Here is a 20,327-nt window from a genome sequence, read left to right as displayed (position 1 = left end):
GAAAGAATACCCAGGGAGCTTCCAAGGTACTGGCAGTGTTCTACTCCTTAAATTAGGAGATCATTGCTTTCTTTTATTCTTTCAATTAAAAATATGTGTTTTATATACTTTCATATGCATTTACATGTGTGTGCTATATTTCACATTTTAAATTGTTTTAAATATCTAAAGTACTAAATAGTACAATGTGATATCACTTCTCATCTTTAAATTGGCAAAGACCAAAAGAAGTTCTTGAGAGAGGAAAGTAATATGTTATCAGAGGGTGGAAAACAGACATTCTCATAAGCTGATGGTAGGAATTTGTAAACTTGTCAATATTACAAATGTACATAAACAGATATGTTTTTACCACATGTGCTAAATTATGAATATGCAAAGATATTTGTTGTAACATTGACTGTAATAGCATAAGATGGGGAAAAACTGGAAGATTTAAAAGTCTATCAATATTAGATTGGTTAATTAAATGATGACACATTCTTAACACTGGAATACATACAGCCATTTAAAAGAATGAGGCAGGGATGCCTGGGTGGCTCAGTTGATTGAGTGTCTGACTTTGGCTAGGTCATGATCTCACAGTTTGTGGGTTTGAACCCTGCTTTGCACTGACAGATTCTCTGTTTCCCTCTCTCTGTGTCCCTCCTCCACTCATGTTATCTCTCTCTCTCAAAAATAAATAAACATTAAAGAGAAAGAAAGAAAGAAAGAAAGAAAGAAAGAAAGAAAGAAAGAAAGTGATATATAAAACATGTATAAAAATGATATATTTTCCAGATATATAGCTCCAATATATATTAACTGAGAAAATCAAGATATTAAAACAGTGTATATTTGTGCAAAATTTGTCACTGTCTTCATATCTTGCTTTTCTCACTGACCATTATCCATAGAATATTTCTGGGAAAAAAAGGCATACAAGAAATTGCTAATATTGGTTGCCTCAAAGGAACATAACTAGATGACGAGAAAGAGACTTAATTTTTATTATACATTCTTCTATACCTTTTACATTTTGTTTCAGGTACAAGTAATGCCTACTAATGTGGTGATAATCATGAGGAAGAGGAGGAGGAGGATCTCCAATGATGATAAAAAGAATCAGATGTATTGAGACTGAAATACCAGCTCTGGATTTTACAAGAGATGTGGTCTTTGCTAAACTGTTTAACTTTTTAAAGTTAAAATTTTTAAGTTATGGGAGAAAGTATTTGCAAACAACATATTTGATAATATATTCGGTTAATATCCAAAATATATAAAGAACACATATAACTCAACATCAAAAAACCCCCACAAATAATTGGATTAAAAGTGGGCAGAGGACCTGAATAGACATTTCTCCAAAGATGGCCTACAGATGGCTAATGGACACATGAAACGATGCTCAACATCACTCATCATCAGGGCAATGCAAATTAAACCTACCATGAGATACCACCTCACACCTGTCAGAATGCCTAGGATCAAAAAGACAAGAAAAGACACGTGCTGGAGAGGAAGTGGAGAACGTCTTAAAACAAGTGTTTGTGAAGCGTTCGTCACAGTGACTGACACAAGGGAGCCGCTCAACGAACGCAGCCAATCCTGCTACTGCTGTTAGACATTTATCCTGCTTCCCCATTCTGGATATCTAGGACTTCAACATAGGGACAAAGTATGCTGTCCCTGAATCGAGCACTGGCTTCTCTGAGACCCCAGGGAAAGCTCTGAAGGAAGCCAGCATCTGCTGTATGCTCTTGTCCATCTTCCCTTGACCGTGTCCTGGTCGTTGCCTCTAATTGGGACAGGGTGTGTGGTCCCTGGAGGCCCCAGGTATGCTTAGGGCCTGTACCCCGTGCACATTTGACATTCCAAACTTTAAATTGCTTCTGGGACTAACAGGGTCCCTGTAGAGTTCACAGCTGCTGCCCGAGAACTCCTTTCACTGCTGGGGAAGATGTACCATTGGGATTTCTGTGCCTCACATCAGGATGACAGGTGCTCTCCACAAAGAGTCTGTAGCTGAGATACGCGGTCAGCCTGCACGGCTAGGAAGAAGGATGGGAGAGAAACACCAGCAGGCGCTAACATTGCTGTAGGGATTTAGTGGAGAGAAGAAGAAAGAGGGTCTCAGAGGTCAAGGAAATCCGGCAGGGGAGTGTCTGGGGTCTTTCTCTGGCATCCAGGGTCTGGCCCAGGGCACAGTGTGGAGTTGAGAACTGTGTCTGGGATCAGGAGACTCAGACAAGTGGCTGCAAGCAGGATGCAGGTAGGGAGCACTGGGCTGTGGTGGGGACAGAGGTGGTGGCCATGACTTTTGCCGAGCATTTTCCAAAGATGGACTTTCCTCCTCACCCTGCCTCTGCTCTAAGAAACTTCCAGCTGCAACTGACTATGAGCAGCAGATGCTGGAGCGGGGAGGAGCAGCTGAGGCTAAGCCCAGGCAGTCCCTCATGCTCTACAGAGCTCACCAGTGACCAAGCCCCTGCCTTGACACTGCTGCTCAGTCCTCCCCGGGAGGAGCCCAGAGCCCAGGGAAAGAGGCAGCCATGTTCCCATCCCCATCCTGAGATTTCCCAGAAGACTGAGCCTTCCTCAGGGTCAGAGGGTGAGCAAGACAGGCAAAATGGGACCCAACACTGTCTGATTCCCATTCCGTGGCTAGTTCTTTCCATTTTTCTCACTTTCTTCCTATAGATACAGTAGTTTCCTCTTTTACACAGGGGATACATCCCAAGACCCCCAGTAGATCCCTGAAACCACGGATAGTACTGAACCCTGTGTATACTGTTTCTTCCTATACACACATGCTTATGATGAAGTTTAATTTATAAATCTGGCACAGTGAGAAATTAACAATAACCAGGAATAAAATAGAACAATTGTAACAAAATATTATAATAAAAGTTATGTGACTGTGGTCTTTCTCTCAAAATATCTTATTATGCTGCACACCGCCCCCCCATTCTTCTTGCGATGATGCAAGATGATAAAATGCCCACACGATGAGATGAAGTGAGGTGAGTGACCTAGGTGTTGTGAGGCTACTACTGACCTCACCATACTCAGAAAGACCATCTTCTGCTTCCAGACCACACCTGGAGGTGGTGGTGGGGCAGGAAGGGAAACTTCTGAATGCAAAATGTCGGTAAGTAAGACGGGGGTGGGGGGTATTACTGTACTGAGAATTTTTTCCCCAAATACAATTTGGGCCCATAATATTAGAAAATTGGATAATACTGAAGTAAAAGAGGAATCCCCTCCCCTAGTGATTCTTCTATAATTTCTTTTGAGTCACTTTTATCAATACATATTGTTCACCTAATTGAGATCATAACAGTGTGTACAATTTTGTATTCTCCCTTTGAATTTATTGTTGTAATGATGTAATAGTGTAAAAATTATAAATGTAACTTTAATGTCTAACATTCCATTCTATGAAGCGGTATCATTAGGTATTTATTGGTAGACAGTTATTTTGTTTCCTATGTTCATTCACAAATATGGCTGTGATAAATGCCTTTATTGAGAGATACCGGCCCTCCACTCATTGAATCATTAGAACTTTCTCCCAGGGGTGGAACTGCTGAGTTATGTGGGCTTTCCAGGTTTTTCCTTTTCCTAGGCAAACTGCTCTCCAGAGAGGCCATAGAACAGTGTATAGAGGCAGTATGACGGTTTATAGGCTCCTAACTACCTTGTGTTCCCTTCCCTTCCTCGCTCTCCCAGGTGGACATCTGCCCAGTTGGGGCTGTAGGTGTCAGAGCTCCTGGTTTTCTTCCATCCCAACTCTCCTCCAAAGCCTGATACAGCCCTATTTCCAGCTGGCCATATCTTGATGGGAGACCAAGCATTCAGATCTCCCCACCATGTGTGCTCATGAGCACACACACACACACACACACACACACCCCATACCACACACGCAAAGGAGCAGGCAGTCACCTTCACCAAAGTCTGACAGAGTTGGGACACTCTGGGGAGTACCTGTTCAGCCTTTTCATGATGCACATGGGAAACAGGCTTAGGGACTTGCTCCAGTCACCCAGAACACCCATGTCACGGGCAGGGGCAGGTCCCAGAGCTCTGGGCTCAGTGCACAAGATCTTCCTAGTCGTTCTGTTCACTCCAATTGAACCAGCTTTCATTCAGCACTGCTCCATGCTGGGCACTAGGACTTCCATGGCTGCAGCTCTCACACGGGGCAAATCCCGTGCAGCACTCATGGCCACAGCACATCGTTCACGGGCAGACGCTTCTGTGTGCACAGCCCCGGCTCGTGGGCGTAGACAGGATGGCTTCTCTAACAGAAGCCACTGCCCTTGGCCTCTGAAATCACAGCATACCCTTGTCACTATGGAATCCTGCTTGTGGCACCAACTGTAATGTTTACTTTTCATTTTCTGGAAGGGCTGGGAGAGCCACTGGGAGGAGTGGGAGATAAGCTGGGGCAGAATTCCATGGTGAAGCAGCTTACACACACACACACACACACACACACACACATGCTCACACACGCACACACACACACACACACACACACACACACGCACCATTGCAATTAAGAAAGAGCTATAGAAATATTATGAATGAGGATTCTGAATATAGAGTCTGGGCAATTGCAGCTGAGAGCCTGGAAATCCTCTATACAAAGGCAGACAGGTCTTCCTATAAGCTAGCTGCTTGTGTAGAACACAAGAATGGAGGCAGACAGCCAGAATATTACCCAAGAATAAAGTATAAACATAAAAGGACAAAGAAAAAACATTCCGTAGTCACCCCTGGCTAAGAATGTCACCAAGATTCTAATGAGCTGGGATTAGAAGTCAATGCCACATAACCTGCTGTCTGATGACTGTAGTCAACATGGTTATTAAGAATTGTGTTAACTGGCCAGTGAGCTGCAAGTTGCCATTCCATAGTGTGGGTTCCATCACTCCAGTCAATCCTCGTGTTGGCTTCATAAAGTTCTGCCCCCTAAGGAACCTCCCCCCAATTTCTATTAGTGTGTGTGAAAATAGGCAGATCCCAGTTCAGATGACAGTCAAGTCTGTGTTGCTGAGGCTGGGCAGGCTGAGGAAGCAATCCTCGTTATGGCTGAGCCTTTACCTAGGCTTCATTCTGTCTGGATGTGGGTTAACACTTTTATACAAGTTGCTTCCAAACGTTAATAAAGTTTACAGAAGCTTAAAACTTTGCTCATTCTAAGAATTGGATCAGCTTGGGGATTCTCCTCTCTGAGAATCTAAGAGAGCCCAGATTAGGTGAAATTTCTATAGAAAGAAATAATTTACAGCATTTTCCAGCTGTTGATCATAAAACAGAGGAAAAGTCCTCCTTGACTGGGGATTAGCTCTACTGGGCTCCAGTCCCGCCTCTATCAGCAACTTGCTCAGAAGACTCAGACAGGTCACACCCCTCTCTGGGCCTCAGTTGCTTTTTCGGGCCATGAGAGGATGAAACATCAGAAAAACCCCTCGCACACAGTCGGCTGGAACATTTGAGGCTTTTCCTTGGTGCTAGTCTACTCTCAGCTCTGTTGTGTTCCAACCCCGACCCTCTCTCATCTAAAAGCTAAGGACACTCCCACTTACTGTCTCTTACTGCCATTTTTCTCTTACACACACATGCTCTCCTCTTATGTAGCAGAGACTTGATGGCGTACTAGATGCCTGAGACTCTTCTCAAGAAAGCCTGATGTGCTGCTTTTGTACTTTGCTGATGACAGAAGGGATATCACATGGAAAAAGCCAACTGGTCCTCCCCCGTGGTGGGGTTCGTTCTCCTGGGACTCTCAGCCCACCCAAGGCTGGAGAAAACATTCTTTGTGCTCATCCTGTCTATGTATCTGGTGATCCTGCTGGGCAATGGGGTCCTCATCCTGGTGACCATCCTTGACTCCCGCCTGCACACGCCCATGTACTTCTTCCTGGGGAACCTCTCCTTCCTGGACATCTGCTACACAACCTCTTCCATCCCTCTCGTCCTGGATGGCTTCCTCACTCCCAGGAAAACCATCTCCTTCTCAGGCTGTGCCATGCAGATGTTCCTCTCCTTTGCCATGGGAGCCACAGAGTGTGTGCTCCTGGGCATGATGGCATTTGATCGCTATGTGGCCATCTGTAACCCTCTGAGGTACCCTGTGGTCATGAACAGGTCTGTCTATGTATCCATGGCTGTCAGCTCCTGGACAATTGGTGGGGCTGCTTCTGTGGTACACACATCCCTGACGATTCAGCTGCCTTTCTGCGGGAACAACGTCATCAACCACCTTGCCTGTGAGATCCTGGCTGTCCTGAAGTTGGCCTGTGCTGACATCTCCATCAATGTGATCAGCATGGGAGTGACAAATGTGATCTTCCTGGGGGTCCCAGTTCTGTTCATCTCCGTCTCTTATGTCTTCATCATTGCTACCATCCTGAGGATCCCTTCAGCTGAGGGGAGGAAAAAGGCCTTTTCTACCTGCTCTGCCCACCTCACTGTGGTGGTCATCTTCTATGGGACCTTATTTTTCATGTACAAGAAGCCCAAGTCTAAGGATCCCCTGGGGGCAGACAAAGAGGACCTTTCAGATAAGCTCATCCCTCTCTTCTATGGGGTGGTGACCCCCATGCTCAACCCCGTCATCTACAGCCTCAGGAACAAGGACGTGAAGGCTGCTGTGAGGAACCTGGTGGCTCGGAAATACTTCACCCAGTGATGGAGGAGGGGTCCTCTGTGGTTCCTACCTCCAAGGGAGCAAGGGTTTTGATCATTGCAGCTGCCACTCAAAAGCCAGGTGATGTTAACTGAAATGATCACTTGCCCTCTAGTTCATTTTCAGGGATTGTGTAACTTTCCAGATTGTGTCTTCTGAGTTTTAGCCAAATATCTGAGAGCTTCAACAGATGCCAGGCAATAAATCGCTAATGTAATGTACAAAGACATTCTGAACACATCCTAAAACCGAGGAGAAAGGGACCATTAGAGCAAGCCGAATAGCGCATACTGTGTCTGAGCTACATAGTCAGTACACACAGGTGAGAGGGCTCTCACAGCAACTTTTTCATCCCTACTGGACTCCCCAGGACAGCCAGGAACAAGGAGGAAGTGGACATTTTCATTATTAGACTCAGTTTGCCTGAAATACTAAGAGGAGACAAAGACAAGGTCTCCACACAGAGGGCTTTTGAGTGGAAATAATCTAGCCTGATGAACTGAATTGCTTTTTAGCTATGAGAAAATTGAGGCTTATTTTTTCTCGACGCGTTTCACATTATGAAACACTTCTTCTAAGTTAAATTCAAGGAGTATAGAGTTTGAATTTGATGTTTACCACTTATCCAATTCCCAACAGAAAAGCTAGTTTTCTGTTAGATAATAACTCAGATTCTGGAAGAGAGAGAGAGAGAGGGAGAGGAGAGAAAGGAAGGAAGGAAGGAAGGAAGGAAGGAAGGAAGGAAGGAAGGAAGGAAGGAAGGAAGGAAAGAAGGAAAGAAGGAAGGAAGGAAGGAGGGAGGGAGGGAGGGAGGGAGGGAGGGAGGGAGGGAGGAAGGAAGGAGACAGATAAATAGAGGCTAAAATTATTTGAAGAGTTTAGTGGGGTAAAATTTGACACATTTCTTTGTTCCAGAACTTCTCAAAGTCTTTAATATGTTAAAATACACCGTGAATGTCCAAGAGATGTAAAATCTGTAGCATTTCTGAGCCTCCATAGCTCAGCACAATAAACACTGGGAAGCATTTTCTTACCTATGACCTTGGGCAGGTTGCTTAATCTTTCTCAGTCTATTTCTCCATATTTAAAACCTAACCATTTGATTTTAGACAAATTAGATAAGATACTATATAAATGAGTACTTATTTATGGTAAACGCAATAGAACTACAGATGGCAGTGGTAGTATCACGAATGCTACACAGTGCTGTGTACCATGTGGAAATGAGCTAGACATTGTTCCTTTCTAGACCAATAGACAGAAGATGAATGAGAGTCTCAGAGATGGTGGTAGATGGATAGAAGCAGTTTTAGGCCAAGTTATACTAAATTCTTTGCACACTGACAGACTTATTTAAAAAGAATACAGAAAGTCAGGACTCCTGGGTTTCTCAGTTGGTTAAGCGTCCGACTGAGTTCAGGTCGTGATCTCACGGCTGGTGAGATAGAGCCCCCTGATGGGCTCTCCACTGACAGAGAGGAGCTAGCTTGGGATTCGCTCTCTCCCTGTCTCTCTGTCCTTGCCTACTCGCACATGCTCACTTTCTCAAAATAAATAAATAGACATAAAAAAAAATAAATGGTAAGGAATCTACTCCTGAAATCATTGTTTCACTATATGCTAACTAATTTGGATGTAAATTTTTAAAAAATTAAAAATAAAATAAAATAAAATAAAATGGCGTTGAGAAAAGTGGAGAGTTACATGCAAAAAAAAAAAAATGACACTGGACCACTTTCTTTTAGCATACACAAAAATAAAATAAAAATGGATTAAAGACCTGAAACCATAAACCTCCTAAAGAAAACTTCTTGAATATTGGCTTTAGCAACATTGTTCTGGATATGTTTACTCAGACAAGGGAAACAAAAGCAAAAATAAACTCTTGGAACTACAGCAAACTAAAAAGCTTTTGCACAGCGAAGGAAACCATAAGCTAAACATAAAGGCAACCGACTGTATGGGAGAAAATATTTGCAAAAAATATAACTCAACATCAAAAAAACCCCCACAAATAATTGGATTAAAAGTGGGCAGAGGACCTGAATAGACATTTCTCCAAAGATGGCCTACAGATGGCTAATGGACACATGAAACGATGCTCAACATCACTCATCATCAGGGCAATGCAAATTAAACCTACCATGAGATACCACCTCACACCTGTCAGAATACCTAGGATCAAAAAGACAAGAAAAGACACGTGCTGGAGAGGAAGTGGAGAACGTCTTAAAACAAGTGTTTGTGAAGCGTTCGTCACAGTGACTGACACAAGGGAGCCGCTCAACGAACGCAGCCAATCCTGCTACTGCTGTTAGACATTTATCCTGCTTCCCCATTCTGGATATCTAGGACTTCAACATAGGGACAAAGTATGCTGTCCCTGAATCGAGCACTGGCTTCTCTGAGACCCCAGGGAAAGCTCTGAAGGAAGCCAGCATCTGCTGTATGCTCTTGTCCATCTTCCCTTGACCGTGTCCTGGTCGTTGCCTCTAATTGGGACAGGGTGTGTGGTCCCTGGAGGCCCCAGGTATGCTTAGGGCCTGTACCCCGTGCACATTTGACATTCCAAACTTTAAATTGCTTCTGGGACTAACAGGGTCCCTGTAGAGTTCACAGCTGCTGCCCGAGGACTCCTTTCACTGCTGGGGAAGATGTACCATTGGGATTTCTGTGTCTCAGACCAGGATGACATGTGTTCTCCACAAAGAGTCCTTAGCTGAGTCACGCGGTCAGCCTGCACAGCTAGGAGGAAGGATGGGAGAGAAACACCAGCAGGGGCTAACATTGCCGTAGGGATTTAGCGGAGAGAAGAAGAAAGAGGGTCAGAGGTTAAGGAAATCCAGCAGGGGAGTGTCTGGGGTCTTTCTCTGGCATCCAGGGTCTGGCCCAGGGCACAGTGTGGAGTTGAGAACTGTGTCCGGGATCAGGAGACTCAGACAAGTGGCTGCAAGCAGGATGCAGTGAGAGATTAACAATAATCAATAATAACATAGAACGATTATAACAAAATATCCTAATAAGAGTTATGTGAGTGTGGTCTCTCTCTCCAAGTATCTTATTATGCTGTAGCCCCCACCCCTGCACTCCTTCTTCTTGTGACAATGCAAGATGATGAAATGCTCACACGATGAGATGAAGTGTGGTGAGTGAGCCAGGGGTTGTGATGCAACATGGGGCTATTACTCACCTTCTGATCATACTCAGAAAGACCATCTTCTGCTTCCCAGCCACAGTTGGAGGTGGTGGTGGGGCAAGAATTGAAACTTCAGAAAGCAAAATGTCGGTAAGGAGCAGGGGTGAATTACTGTACTGAGAATTTTTTTCCCAGAATACAATTTGTGCCCATAGTATTAGAATATTTGATAATATTGCAGAGGTACAAAAGGATTCCCTTTGATTTTTCTATATTTTCTTTTCAGTCACTTTTATCCACACATATTGTTTTCCTGAGATCATAGCAGTGTGTACAATTTTGTATTCTCTCTTGTAATTTATCATCGTAGTATGATGAAATAATAGTGTAAAAACTATAAATGTAACTTAAACATTTTTGTGTATTTATTTATTTTGAGAGAGAGAGAGAGAGAGAGAGAGAGAGAAAGCACACGTGTGAGCAGGGGGAGGGACAGAGAGAGAGGTGAGAGAATTCCAAATAGGCTCTGTGTACTGTCAGTGCAAAGCCTGATGTGGGGCTCGAGCCCACAGACCGTGAGCACATGAACTGAGCTGAAATCAAGAGTCAGACGCTCAATCTACTGAGCCACCCAGGTTCCCCTATAAATGTAACTTTAATGTTTAATTCTCCATTATATGAAATGGCATTGTTATAAATTTACTGGTAGACAGTTATTTTGTTTCCTATATTCATTCACAAATATGGCTGTGATAAATGCCTTTATTGAGAGATACCTGCCCTCTGCTCATTGATTCATTAGAACTTTCTCCCAGGGGTGGAATTGCTGAGTTATGTGGGCTTTCCAGATTTTTTCTTTTCTAAGGCAAACTGCTCTTCAGGAAGGCTGTATGACAGTGTTTGAGGCTCTTGACTACACTGTGTTCCCTTCCTTTCCTCAGCTGCCTGCTGGCTCCAGAGATAAGTAGGGGCCAGACCACAAGCAAGGCCTGGTCCCTGACAGCAGAAGTGCCATACCCATGGTCCACAGCCACAAAGGTAAAAACTTCCTTTCCCTTCCTCACTTCCCCAGGTAGACTTGCCCAGCTGGGGCTGTAGGTGTCAGAGCTCCTGGTTTTCTTCCATCCCAACTCTCCTCCAAAGCCTGATACAGCCCTATTTCCAGCTGGCCATATCTTGATGGGAGACCAAGCATTCAGATCTCCCCACCATGTGTGCTCATGAGCACACACACACACACACACACACACACACACACCCCATACCACACACGCAAAGGAGCAGGCAGTCACCTTCACCAAAGTCTGACAGAGTTGGGACACTCTGGGGAGCACCTGTTCAGCCTTTTCATGATGCACATGGGAAACAGGCTTAGGGACTTGCTCCAGTCACCCAGAACACCCATGTCACGGGCAGGGGCAGGTCCCAGAGCTCTGGGCTCAGTGCACAAGATCTTCCTAGTCGTTCTGTTCACTCCAATTGAACCAGCTTTTATTCAGCACTGCTCCATGCTGGGCACTAGGACTTCCATGGCTGCAGCTCTCACACGGGGCAAATCCCGTGCAGCACTCATGGCCACAGCACATCGTTCACGGGCAGACGCTTCTGTGTGCACAGCCCCGGCTCGTGGGCGTAGACAGGATGGCTTCTCTAACAGAAGCCACTGCCCTTGGCCTCTGAAATCACAGCATACCCTTGTCACTATGGAATCCTGCTTGTGGCACCAACTGTAATGTTTACTTTTCATTTTCTGGAAGGGCTGGGAGAGCCACTGGGAGGAGTGGGAGATAAGCTGGGGCAGAATTCCATGGTGAAGCAGCTTACACACACACACACACACACACACATGCTCACACACGCACACACACACACACACACACACACACACACGCACCATTGCAATTAAGAAAGAGCTATAGAAATATTATGAATGAGGATTCTGAATATAGAGTCTGGGCAATTGCAGCTGAGAGCCTGGAAATCCTCTATACAAAGGCAGACAGGTCTTCCTATAAGCTAGCTGCTTGTGTAGAACACAAGAATGGAGGCAGACAGCCAGAATATTACCCAAGAATAAAGTATAAACATAAAAGGACAAAGAAAAAACATTCCGTAGTCACCCCTGGCTAAGAATGTCACCAAGATTCTAATGAGCTGGGATTAGAAGTCAATGCCACATAACCTGCTGTCTGATGACTGTAGTCAACATGGTTATTAAGAATTGTGTTAACTGGCCAGTGAGCTGCAAGTTGCCATTCCATAGTGTGGGTTCCATCACTCCAGTCAATCCTCATGTTGGCTTCATAAAGTTCTGCCCCCTAAGGAACCTCCCCCCAATTTCTATTAGTGTGTGTGAAAATAGGCAGATCCCAGTTCAGATGACAGTCAAGTCTGTGTTGCTGAGGCTGGGCAGGCTGAGGAAGCAATCCTCGTTATGGCTGAGCCTTTACCTAGGCTTCATTCTGTCTGGATGTGGGTTAACACTTTTATACAAGTTGCTTCCAAACGTTAATAAAGTTTACAGAAGCTTAAAACTTTGCTCATTCTAAGAATTGGATCAGCTTGGGGATTCTCCTCTCTGAGAATCTAAGAGAGCCCAGATTAGGTGAAATTTCTATAGAAAGAAATAATTTACAGCATTTTCCAGCTGTTGATCATAAAACAGAGGAAAAGTCCTCCTTGACTGGGGATTAGCTCTACTGGGCTCCAGTCCCGCCTCTATCAGCAACTTGCTCAGAAGACTCAGACAGGTCACACCCCTCTCTGGGCCTCAGTTGCTTTTTCGGGCCATGAGAGGATGAAACATCAGAAAAACCCCTCGCACACAGTCGGCTGGAACATTTGAGGCTTTTCCTTGGTGCTAGTCTACTCTCAGCTCTGTTGTGTTCCAACCCCGACCCTCTCTCATCTAAAAGCTAAGGACACTCCCACTTACTGTCTCTTACTGCCATTTTTCTCTTACACACACATGCTCTCCTCTTATGTAGCAGAGACTTGATGGCGTACTAGATGCCTGAGACTCTTCTCAAGAAAGCCTGATGTGCTGCTTTTGTACTTTGCTGATGACAGAAGGGATATCACATGGAAAAAGCCAACTGGTCCTCCCCCGTGGTGGGGTTCGTTCTCCTGGGACTCTCAGCCCACCCAAGGCTGGAGAAAACATTCTTTGTGCTCATCCTGTCTATGTATCTGGTGATCCTGCTGGGCAATGGGGTCCTCATCCTGGTGACCATCCTTGACTCCCGCCTGCACACGCCCATGTACTTCTTCCTGGGGAACCTCTCCTTCCTGGACATCTGCTACACAACCTCTTCCATCCCTCTCGTCCTGGATGGCTTCCTCACTCCCAGGAAAACCATTTCCTTCTCAGGCTGTGCCATGCAGATGTTCCTCTCGTTTGCCATGGCAGGGACAGAGTGTGTGCTCCTGAGCGTGATGGCATTTGATCGCTATGTGGCCATCTGTAACCCTCTGAGGTACCCTGTGGTCATGAGCAGGTCTGTCTATGTATCCATGGCTGTCAGCTCCTGGACAATTGGTGGGGCTGCTTCTGTGGTACACACATCCCTGACGATTCAGCTGCCTTTCTGCGGGAACAACGTCATCAACCACCTTGCCTGTGAGATCCTGGCTGTCCTGAAGTTGGCCTGTGCTGACATCTCCATCAATGTGATCAGCATGGGAGTGACAAATGTGATCTTCCTGGGGGTCCCAGTTCTGTTCATCTCCGTCTCTTATGTCTTCATCATTGCTACCATCCTGAGGATCCCTTCAGCTGAGGGGAGGAAAAAGGCCTTTTCTACCTGCTCTGCCCACCTCACTGTGGTGGTCATCTTCTATGGGACCTTATTTTTCATGTACAAGAAGCCCAAGTCTAAGGATCCCCTGGGGGCAGACAAAGAGGACCTTTCAGATAAGCTCATCCCTCTCTTCTATGGGGTGGTGACCCCCATGCTCAACCCCGTCATCTACAGCCTCAGGAACAAGGACGTGAAGGCTGCTGTGAGGAACCTGGTGGCTCGGAAATACTTCACCCAGTGATGGAGGAGGGGTCCTCTGTGGTTCCTACCTCCAAGGGAGCAAGGGTTTTGATCATTGCAGCTGCCACTCAAAAGCCAGGTGATGTTAACTGAAATGATCACTTGCCCTCTAGTTCATTTTCAGGGATTGTGTAACTTTCCAGATTGTGTCTTCTGAGTTTTAGCCAAATATCTGAGAGCTTCAACAGATGCCAGGCAATAAATCGCTAATGTAATGTACAAAGACATTCTGAACACATCCTAAAACCGAGGAGAAAGGGACCATTAGAGCAAGCCGAATAGCGCATACTGTGTCTGAGCTACATAGTCAGTACACACAGGTGAGAGGGCTCTCACAGCAACTTTTTCATCCCTACTGGACTCCCCAGGACAGCCAGGAACAAGGAGGAAGTGGACATTTTCATTATTAGACTCAGTTTGCCTGAAATACTAAGAGGAGACAAAGACAAGGTCTCCACACAGAGGGCTTTTGAGTGGAAATAATCTAGCCTGATGAACTGAATTGCTTTTTAGCTATGAGAAAATTGAGGCTTATTTTTTCTCGACGCGTTTCACATTATGAAACACTTCTTCTAAGTTAAATTCAAGGAGTATAGAGTTTGAATTTGATGTTTACCACTTATCCAATTCCCAACAGAAAAGCTAGTTTTCTGTTAGATAATAACTCAGATTCTGGAAGAGAGAGAGAGAGAGGGAGAGGAGAGAAAGGAAGGAAGGAAGGAAGGAAAGAAGGAAGGAAGGAAGGAAGGAAGGAAGGAAGGAAGGAAGGAAAGAAGGAAGGAAAGAAGGAAGGAAGGAAGGAAAGAAGGAAGGGAGGGAAGGAGGGAGGGAGGGAGGGAGGGAGGGAGGGAGGGAGGGAGGAAGGAGACAGATAAATAGAGGCTAAAATTATTTGAAGAGTTTAGTGGGGTAAAATTTGACACATTTCTTTGTTCCAGAACTTCTCAAAGTCTTTAATATGTTAAAATACACCATGAATGTCCAAGAGATGTAAAATCTCTAGCATTTCTGAGCCTCCATAGCTCAGCACAATAAACACTGGGAAGCATTTTCTTACCTATGACCTTGGGCAGGTTGCTTAATCTTTCTCAGTCTATTTCTCCATATTTAAAACCTAACCATTTGATTTTAGACAAATTAGATAAGATACTATATAAATGAGTACTTATTTATGGTAAACGCAATAGAACTACAGATGGCAGTGGTAGTATCACGAATGCTACACAGTGCTGTGTACCATGTGGAAATGAGCTAGACATTGTTCCTTTCTAGACCAATAGACAGAAGATGAATGAGAGTCTCAGAGATGGTGGTAGATGGATAGAAGCAGTTTTAGGCCAAGTTATATTAAATTATACATTTAATTCTTTGAACACTGGCAGACTTATTTGAAAAGAATTTAGAAAGTGAATCCAATTTTGAGAATAGATCTTGGAAGTTTTTGCTTCAAGTGATATTTAAGTTTTATTATATTTATGAAAAGTGAATTGCATAAAGATGCATATTTTGTTAATACAATTTCACATCCTTATGTGAGTCCTATTCCTGATTTCTACCATTACACCATTGCCAAGGATCTTGCTGTTGCAAATGCGCCCGTGACATCTAGCGGCCAGTTAAGCAAACTTCAGACACTTAGCGCAGACAAACAGTATCATTGTTTGAACAGACTAGGGGTTTTCTTGTTCAACCCTATCTACAGGATGCATAGAGTTCCTCTCCAATGACCCTGACCCTAGTCAACCGGCGTTTGCGTGGACACCTCCAGTGACAGAGAATTCAATACTTCCAGATTCTAGCTGTTTCACTCAGCCCTAGGAAACCCTTCCTTGAATTATGCTAAACTATATCCTCCTCTAGCTTCTGCCTTTAGTCCTAATTCAGCTCTGTGCCTCTACATGAGATGCACCTAATCTCTTTCCTTCTGACATATGAAGACAGGTCTTCTGGTGCCCTGAGTCCCCTCCATCCTTCCTCCAGTGCCAAAATCACCCAACTTTACCCAACTGCCAGGGGCTGAACTGTACGTAGAGCACCATCTAGTTTATTCCAACAATAGAAAGACTATGAAAGTTCTGAAAATACCTTGGAAATAACAATGATGCTGCTAAGCTAACTCCATCTCCCCAGGATAGCCAAGATCAGACTGGCCAAGAGACACACTTTTGACCAAGCCCACCTTCTTGTCAGGCTGTCCTCTGCTCACTTGCTTTTCCACTGAGTAGTGGCGGCCATGTCCTCTTATATTATGAATGACATGTTCCTAATGTAAATGTTAAGTTAAAAATCATGTAAATAGTTTCCTCCAGGGATAATGGCTACTTCTACTCCCACCCTCCAATTTCACATTCCTTGCATTTCAAAGTCAGTCACCTGTCTCCTGGTCCATGCTTTCGAGAAGAACAAGATGCATCAACAGTAACAAGATGACAGAAGACTGAGGAAAATTTTTCTTTGACCTAGGTCTTCAGTCTTAAAACCTATGGCTATGGTACCACACAATAAAGGAATCCATCCCCCAAATGAAAAGAATCAGAATGTCTAAACTTTAAAAGATTACTGGTCTTTACCACAATGACGTTTGTTTCATGGATGATTGCTGGACCATAGCTAGTGGTTGACTGGATGGCTGGGAATGCTTGGGATTAAGGGGTTTTTTTTATCGCTTTGCAGGGGAGTTGATCACTTTGGGGGATGTCGTGGCTCTAGAAGCTTAATTAGGTTTTAGGGTTGATTAGGCTTGAGGAAAGGAAGATCACTGAGTATGTCTGGATTGATGGTGATTGTATTTGGTGAGGTTGATGGAATGACTTGATTAGGTAAGAACTTTGATAAGATATATAACTCCTGGTCTAACATCAAAATAAAAAGAAAGGTTTCAACTATAAGTTTGGTCATTTTAAGAAGTAACCTTTTTGGTTTGCCAAATATAAAAACTTTGAAGTAAAAATGGGCTATGCTTAGTTATTTTTTAAAAAAATTAAAATGTTCAATTCTCTCTCCAGCCTTTCCTTGTGCTTTGGTACCTCAGCGTCAATATTCATTTCATTTGAGGCCCACCCGGTCTCTTAAAAAGCCAGCCACAAATAGCTCTCAATAGCACCTCTGGGCAGACACCAAAGAAGTAAATCTGATCCTACGTAAAATGTAGTGGCTTGCCAATGTTTTTGCCAGTTAGGAATTATAAGAATTTAGCCATAGAATTTGAAAATAAATCGAAGTCTCTTTTTAGCCATTTTTTGTTTTTAGTACAGACCAAGATCCTATTCATTGCAAAATGTTTTCATAGGCATGAATGCTTGTGTTTGATCCAGGAATAATAAATGATTGACTGTTACCCAGCAGCAGGGTGGGGTGGGATTCCTGGCACTTTGATTTTTTTAAGCAAAGGAAAAAACAACTGAGCAGAAATTGTTCTTTCAACAGCTTTTTGTGGAAATGTAGATTAAAGAGACTAGGTTTTTAAAAAATCCCTTATTGCAGTAATTACAAATACGGTTGCATGAAGCTAGTGGAAATACTGCTTGAGTCAGTATAAGTTATCTGACCTAGACGTTGCCTCGAGGGGCATCAACTAACAAGACATCTTCAGTTTATTAGCTTTTTTATCTTAATGAGTTCTGGGTTAAAATATTTTCTTCTTAAATATAAATATTTGCTTTTGCTAAAGCTAATTTGAAATTCTTTGGTGTTGACTTGAGTATGCACAGAAAAGTTCAGTTTTGCTGGAAGAAGCTAGGAAATCCACTGTGGAAATTTTAAAACGCTAATGTGTTATAAATCATTACATTTCATTGTGCAAATTTTTACAATATAGAATAATATTTAAAATTATTTAGAAACAAACCTTGATGCTAGGCATCACAAAAGAAAAGTTTGTCTCATTTAAGAAGTGCTCTAAACCGACAGTTCTTAGACTTTTTGTCCTGAAGATTAACAAAACTTAAAAGACTGATGATACTATGTGACACAGATGAGGATAGAGGGAAATAAATACTCTCACATTCTGCTGGTGCTAATGGAAAGTAGGTCAATTGTTTAATATAATGTTATAATATTAGGTAGACCTGCAGAATAAGGAGGCTGAATAAAGAAAAGAAAATTTAACCATCTTCCAAGAAAGAAATCAAAGGGGCCTAAAAGTCAAAGTCCTGTTTCACAAGCGGTGTCCCCATATGTTTACTGGGAGGGAGAGGAATGCCAGGTTTAGCAAATCAATATACAGAATGCCTGATTCAGTTCAAATTTCAAATAAACAATGAATGCTTTCATAAATATATACATAAAATATATAAACTTTTTAAAGTATTCATTGTTTACTTGAAAGTCAAATTATACTGGGCAACCTGTGTTTTATCTGGCAGCCCTAATTTAATATAAAACAATAACAGAGGTGACTGGGTGGGTCAGTTGGTTGAGCATCTAACTTTTGATTTAGCCTCAGATCATGATCTCATGGTTCGTGGGATCAAGACCCGCATCTGGCTCCGTGCTGACAGCATGAACCTGCTCGGGATTCTCTCTCTCTTTCTCCCTCTCTCTCTGCCTCTCCCCCACTCGTGAACACACTCTCTCTCTCTCTCTCTCTCTCTCTCTCTCTCTCTCTCAGAGTAAATAAACATGAAAAAATTATTATAATAACAAAAGAGGAAACTTTTACCTTGGATTGCTGCTAAAAATCCCACCCTGGGTCTTCTCTTTTATGATGTCCCTTCCCCTGGGGAATGATTACTGCCAAAGTTCTGTCACAAGAATTGCTCAGCTGGTTTCTTTATTTTATCCTTATCCTTGGGTCTGTCTTACAGCATCCTCCAATATTCCTCCTTCATTTTGTCTTTCTTTTCCATGTATAAGCCTTTTCGATTTCATGTTGCAGTTAACAGCTGCATTCAACATTCAGTTAGCAGTACATTCAAGAGCCCATCCTCTTATCTATCTCAAAACTAGGGAAGGGCGGGAGACACCAAATCCAGAACAGAAAGTACAAATAACAAGCTAAATCTTTGGGGTGCTCAGCTGCAAAGGACAATTGTTTCACTACTCTTGGTGCTTTGAGAAGTAAACGACAGCCTAGAATAGACAAGCGAGGACAAGATTCTTTCAAGAACATGAAGTTTACCTGGAGCCTGATTAGTTCCAATCCCACTTATTCTGATTTGCAACCATCCTCCTCTACCACCACCCAGACCTTTGGAGGCTTAAGAGGGCCTGTTACAAATATAAGAAAATATAGCCAAAGCAAATACTGAAAATTATATAGACATGTGGACACTGATTTGATATTTGATATGAAGGAGTTGCTCTTAAATGTTTTGGGGTATAATAATGGTAATGTAGTTACAGCTTTAATCAGAGTCCTTACGTTTTTAAGTACATCCTGGAATATTTTCAGGTCAAATGATATTTTTGGAATTAGCTTCTGAAGGTAGGAGGTGGACTGTGTGCAAGTATAGATGAAACAAATAAGCTTGTTGCAAGTGGGTAATGGGTGCCTGGGACCACAATATACACTCTCTATGCTCTTGGGTATGTTTGAAATTTGCCATAATCAGAAATTTTAGATAAAAATCATCATACTCATTCAGTGGAATATTAATTCAGCCTTAACAAGGAAGAAGCTTCTGGCACCTGCTATAACATGGATGAACCCTGAAGACATTATGCTAAATGAAACCAGTCACCAAAAAAACAAATACTGTATGATTCCATTTATATGAGGTACCTAGAGTATTAACATTCATAGAGACAGAAAGCAGAACGGTGGCTGCCAGGGGCTGGGAGACAGGGAAATGGGGAGCTAATGTTTAACTGGAACAGAGTTTTCATTTTGGAAGACGAAGAGTCCCGTAGGCAGATGCTGGTGATGGCCGCATAAGTGAATGTACTTCATACTACTCAACTCTACACTTTAAAATGGTAAGTGTTGGGGCGCCTGGGTGGCTCAGTCGGTTAAGCGGCCGACTTCGGCTCAGGTCACGATCTCACACTCCGTGAGTTCGAGCCCCGCGTCGGGCTCTGTGCTGACAGCTCAGAGCCTGGAGCCTGTTTCAGATTCTGTGTCTCCCTCTCTCTGACCCTCCCCCATTCGTGCTCTGTCTCTCTCTGTCTCAAAAATAAATAAACGTTAAAAAAAAAAAATTTTTTTTTAAATAAAATGGTAAGTGTTGGGGCTCCTGGGTGGCTCAGTCAGTTAAGCATCGAACTTCAGCTCAGGTCATGATCTCCCAGTTCATGAGTTCAAGCCCCGCGTGGGGCTCTGTGCCAGCAGCCTGGAGCCTGGAGCCTGCTTCAGATTCTGTGTCTCCCTGTCTCTCTGCCCCTCCCCCACAGGTGTGTGTGCTCACGCTCTCTCTTTATGTCTCAAAACTAAACATTAAAAAATTTTTTCAATAAAATGGTAAATGTTATGCATACCTTGCCACAATAAAAATTATACCAATTTCATTTTATAAGTAAAAAATGCTACTCT

At 43.4% G+C, this 20,327-nt stretch overlaps 2 protein-coding genes across 3 annotated transcripts; both read left to right on the top strand.

The window, feature by feature from the left end:
• Positions 1 to 1,200: 1,200 nt before the first annotated feature.
• Positions 1,201 to 6,685, top strand: LOC147574905 (olfactory receptor 2S2-like). Of its 2 annotated transcripts, XM_086684697.1 has the most exons (2): positions 1,201 to 1,210; positions 5,736 to 6,685. In XM_086684697.1, exons 1-2 carry the CDS (start codon positions 1,201 to 1,203, stop codon positions 6,683 to 6,685), a joined length of 960 nt encoding a protein of 319 aa, XP_086540823.1. The 2 variants fall into 2 exon arrangements, with proteins under 2 accessions (XP_086540823.1, XP_086540822.1); XM_086684696.1 differs by lacking the exon at positions 1,201 to 1,210 and having other exon boundaries at positions 5,726 to 6,685.
• A 6,214-nt stretch (positions 6,686 to 12,899) lies between these two features.
• LOC112869070 (olfactory receptor 2S2) lies at positions 12,900 to 13,859 on the top strand. Its single transcript, XM_086684695.1, has one exon. It carries the CDS (start codon positions 12,900 to 12,902, stop codon positions 13,857 to 13,859), a length of 960 nt encoding a protein of 319 aa, XP_086540821.1.
• Positions 13,860 to 20,327: the final 6,468 nt, after the last annotated feature.

Source organism: Puma concolor, chromosome D4 (assembly GCF_028749965.1).
Source record: "Puma concolor isolate L17-30 chromosome D4, mPumCon1.1.hap2, whole genome shotgun sequence".
Classification (NCBI taxonomy): Eukaryota; Metazoa; Chordata; class Mammalia; order Carnivora; family Felidae; genus Puma; species Puma concolor.
This window is presented reverse-complemented; position numbering and strand designations above follow the sequence as displayed.

Coding starts and splice junctions, on each gene's coding strand:
- LOC112869070 (XM_086684695.1), top strand. CDS start 12,900: ATGGAAAAAGCCAACTGGTCCTCCCCCGTGGTGGGGTTCGTTCTCCTG.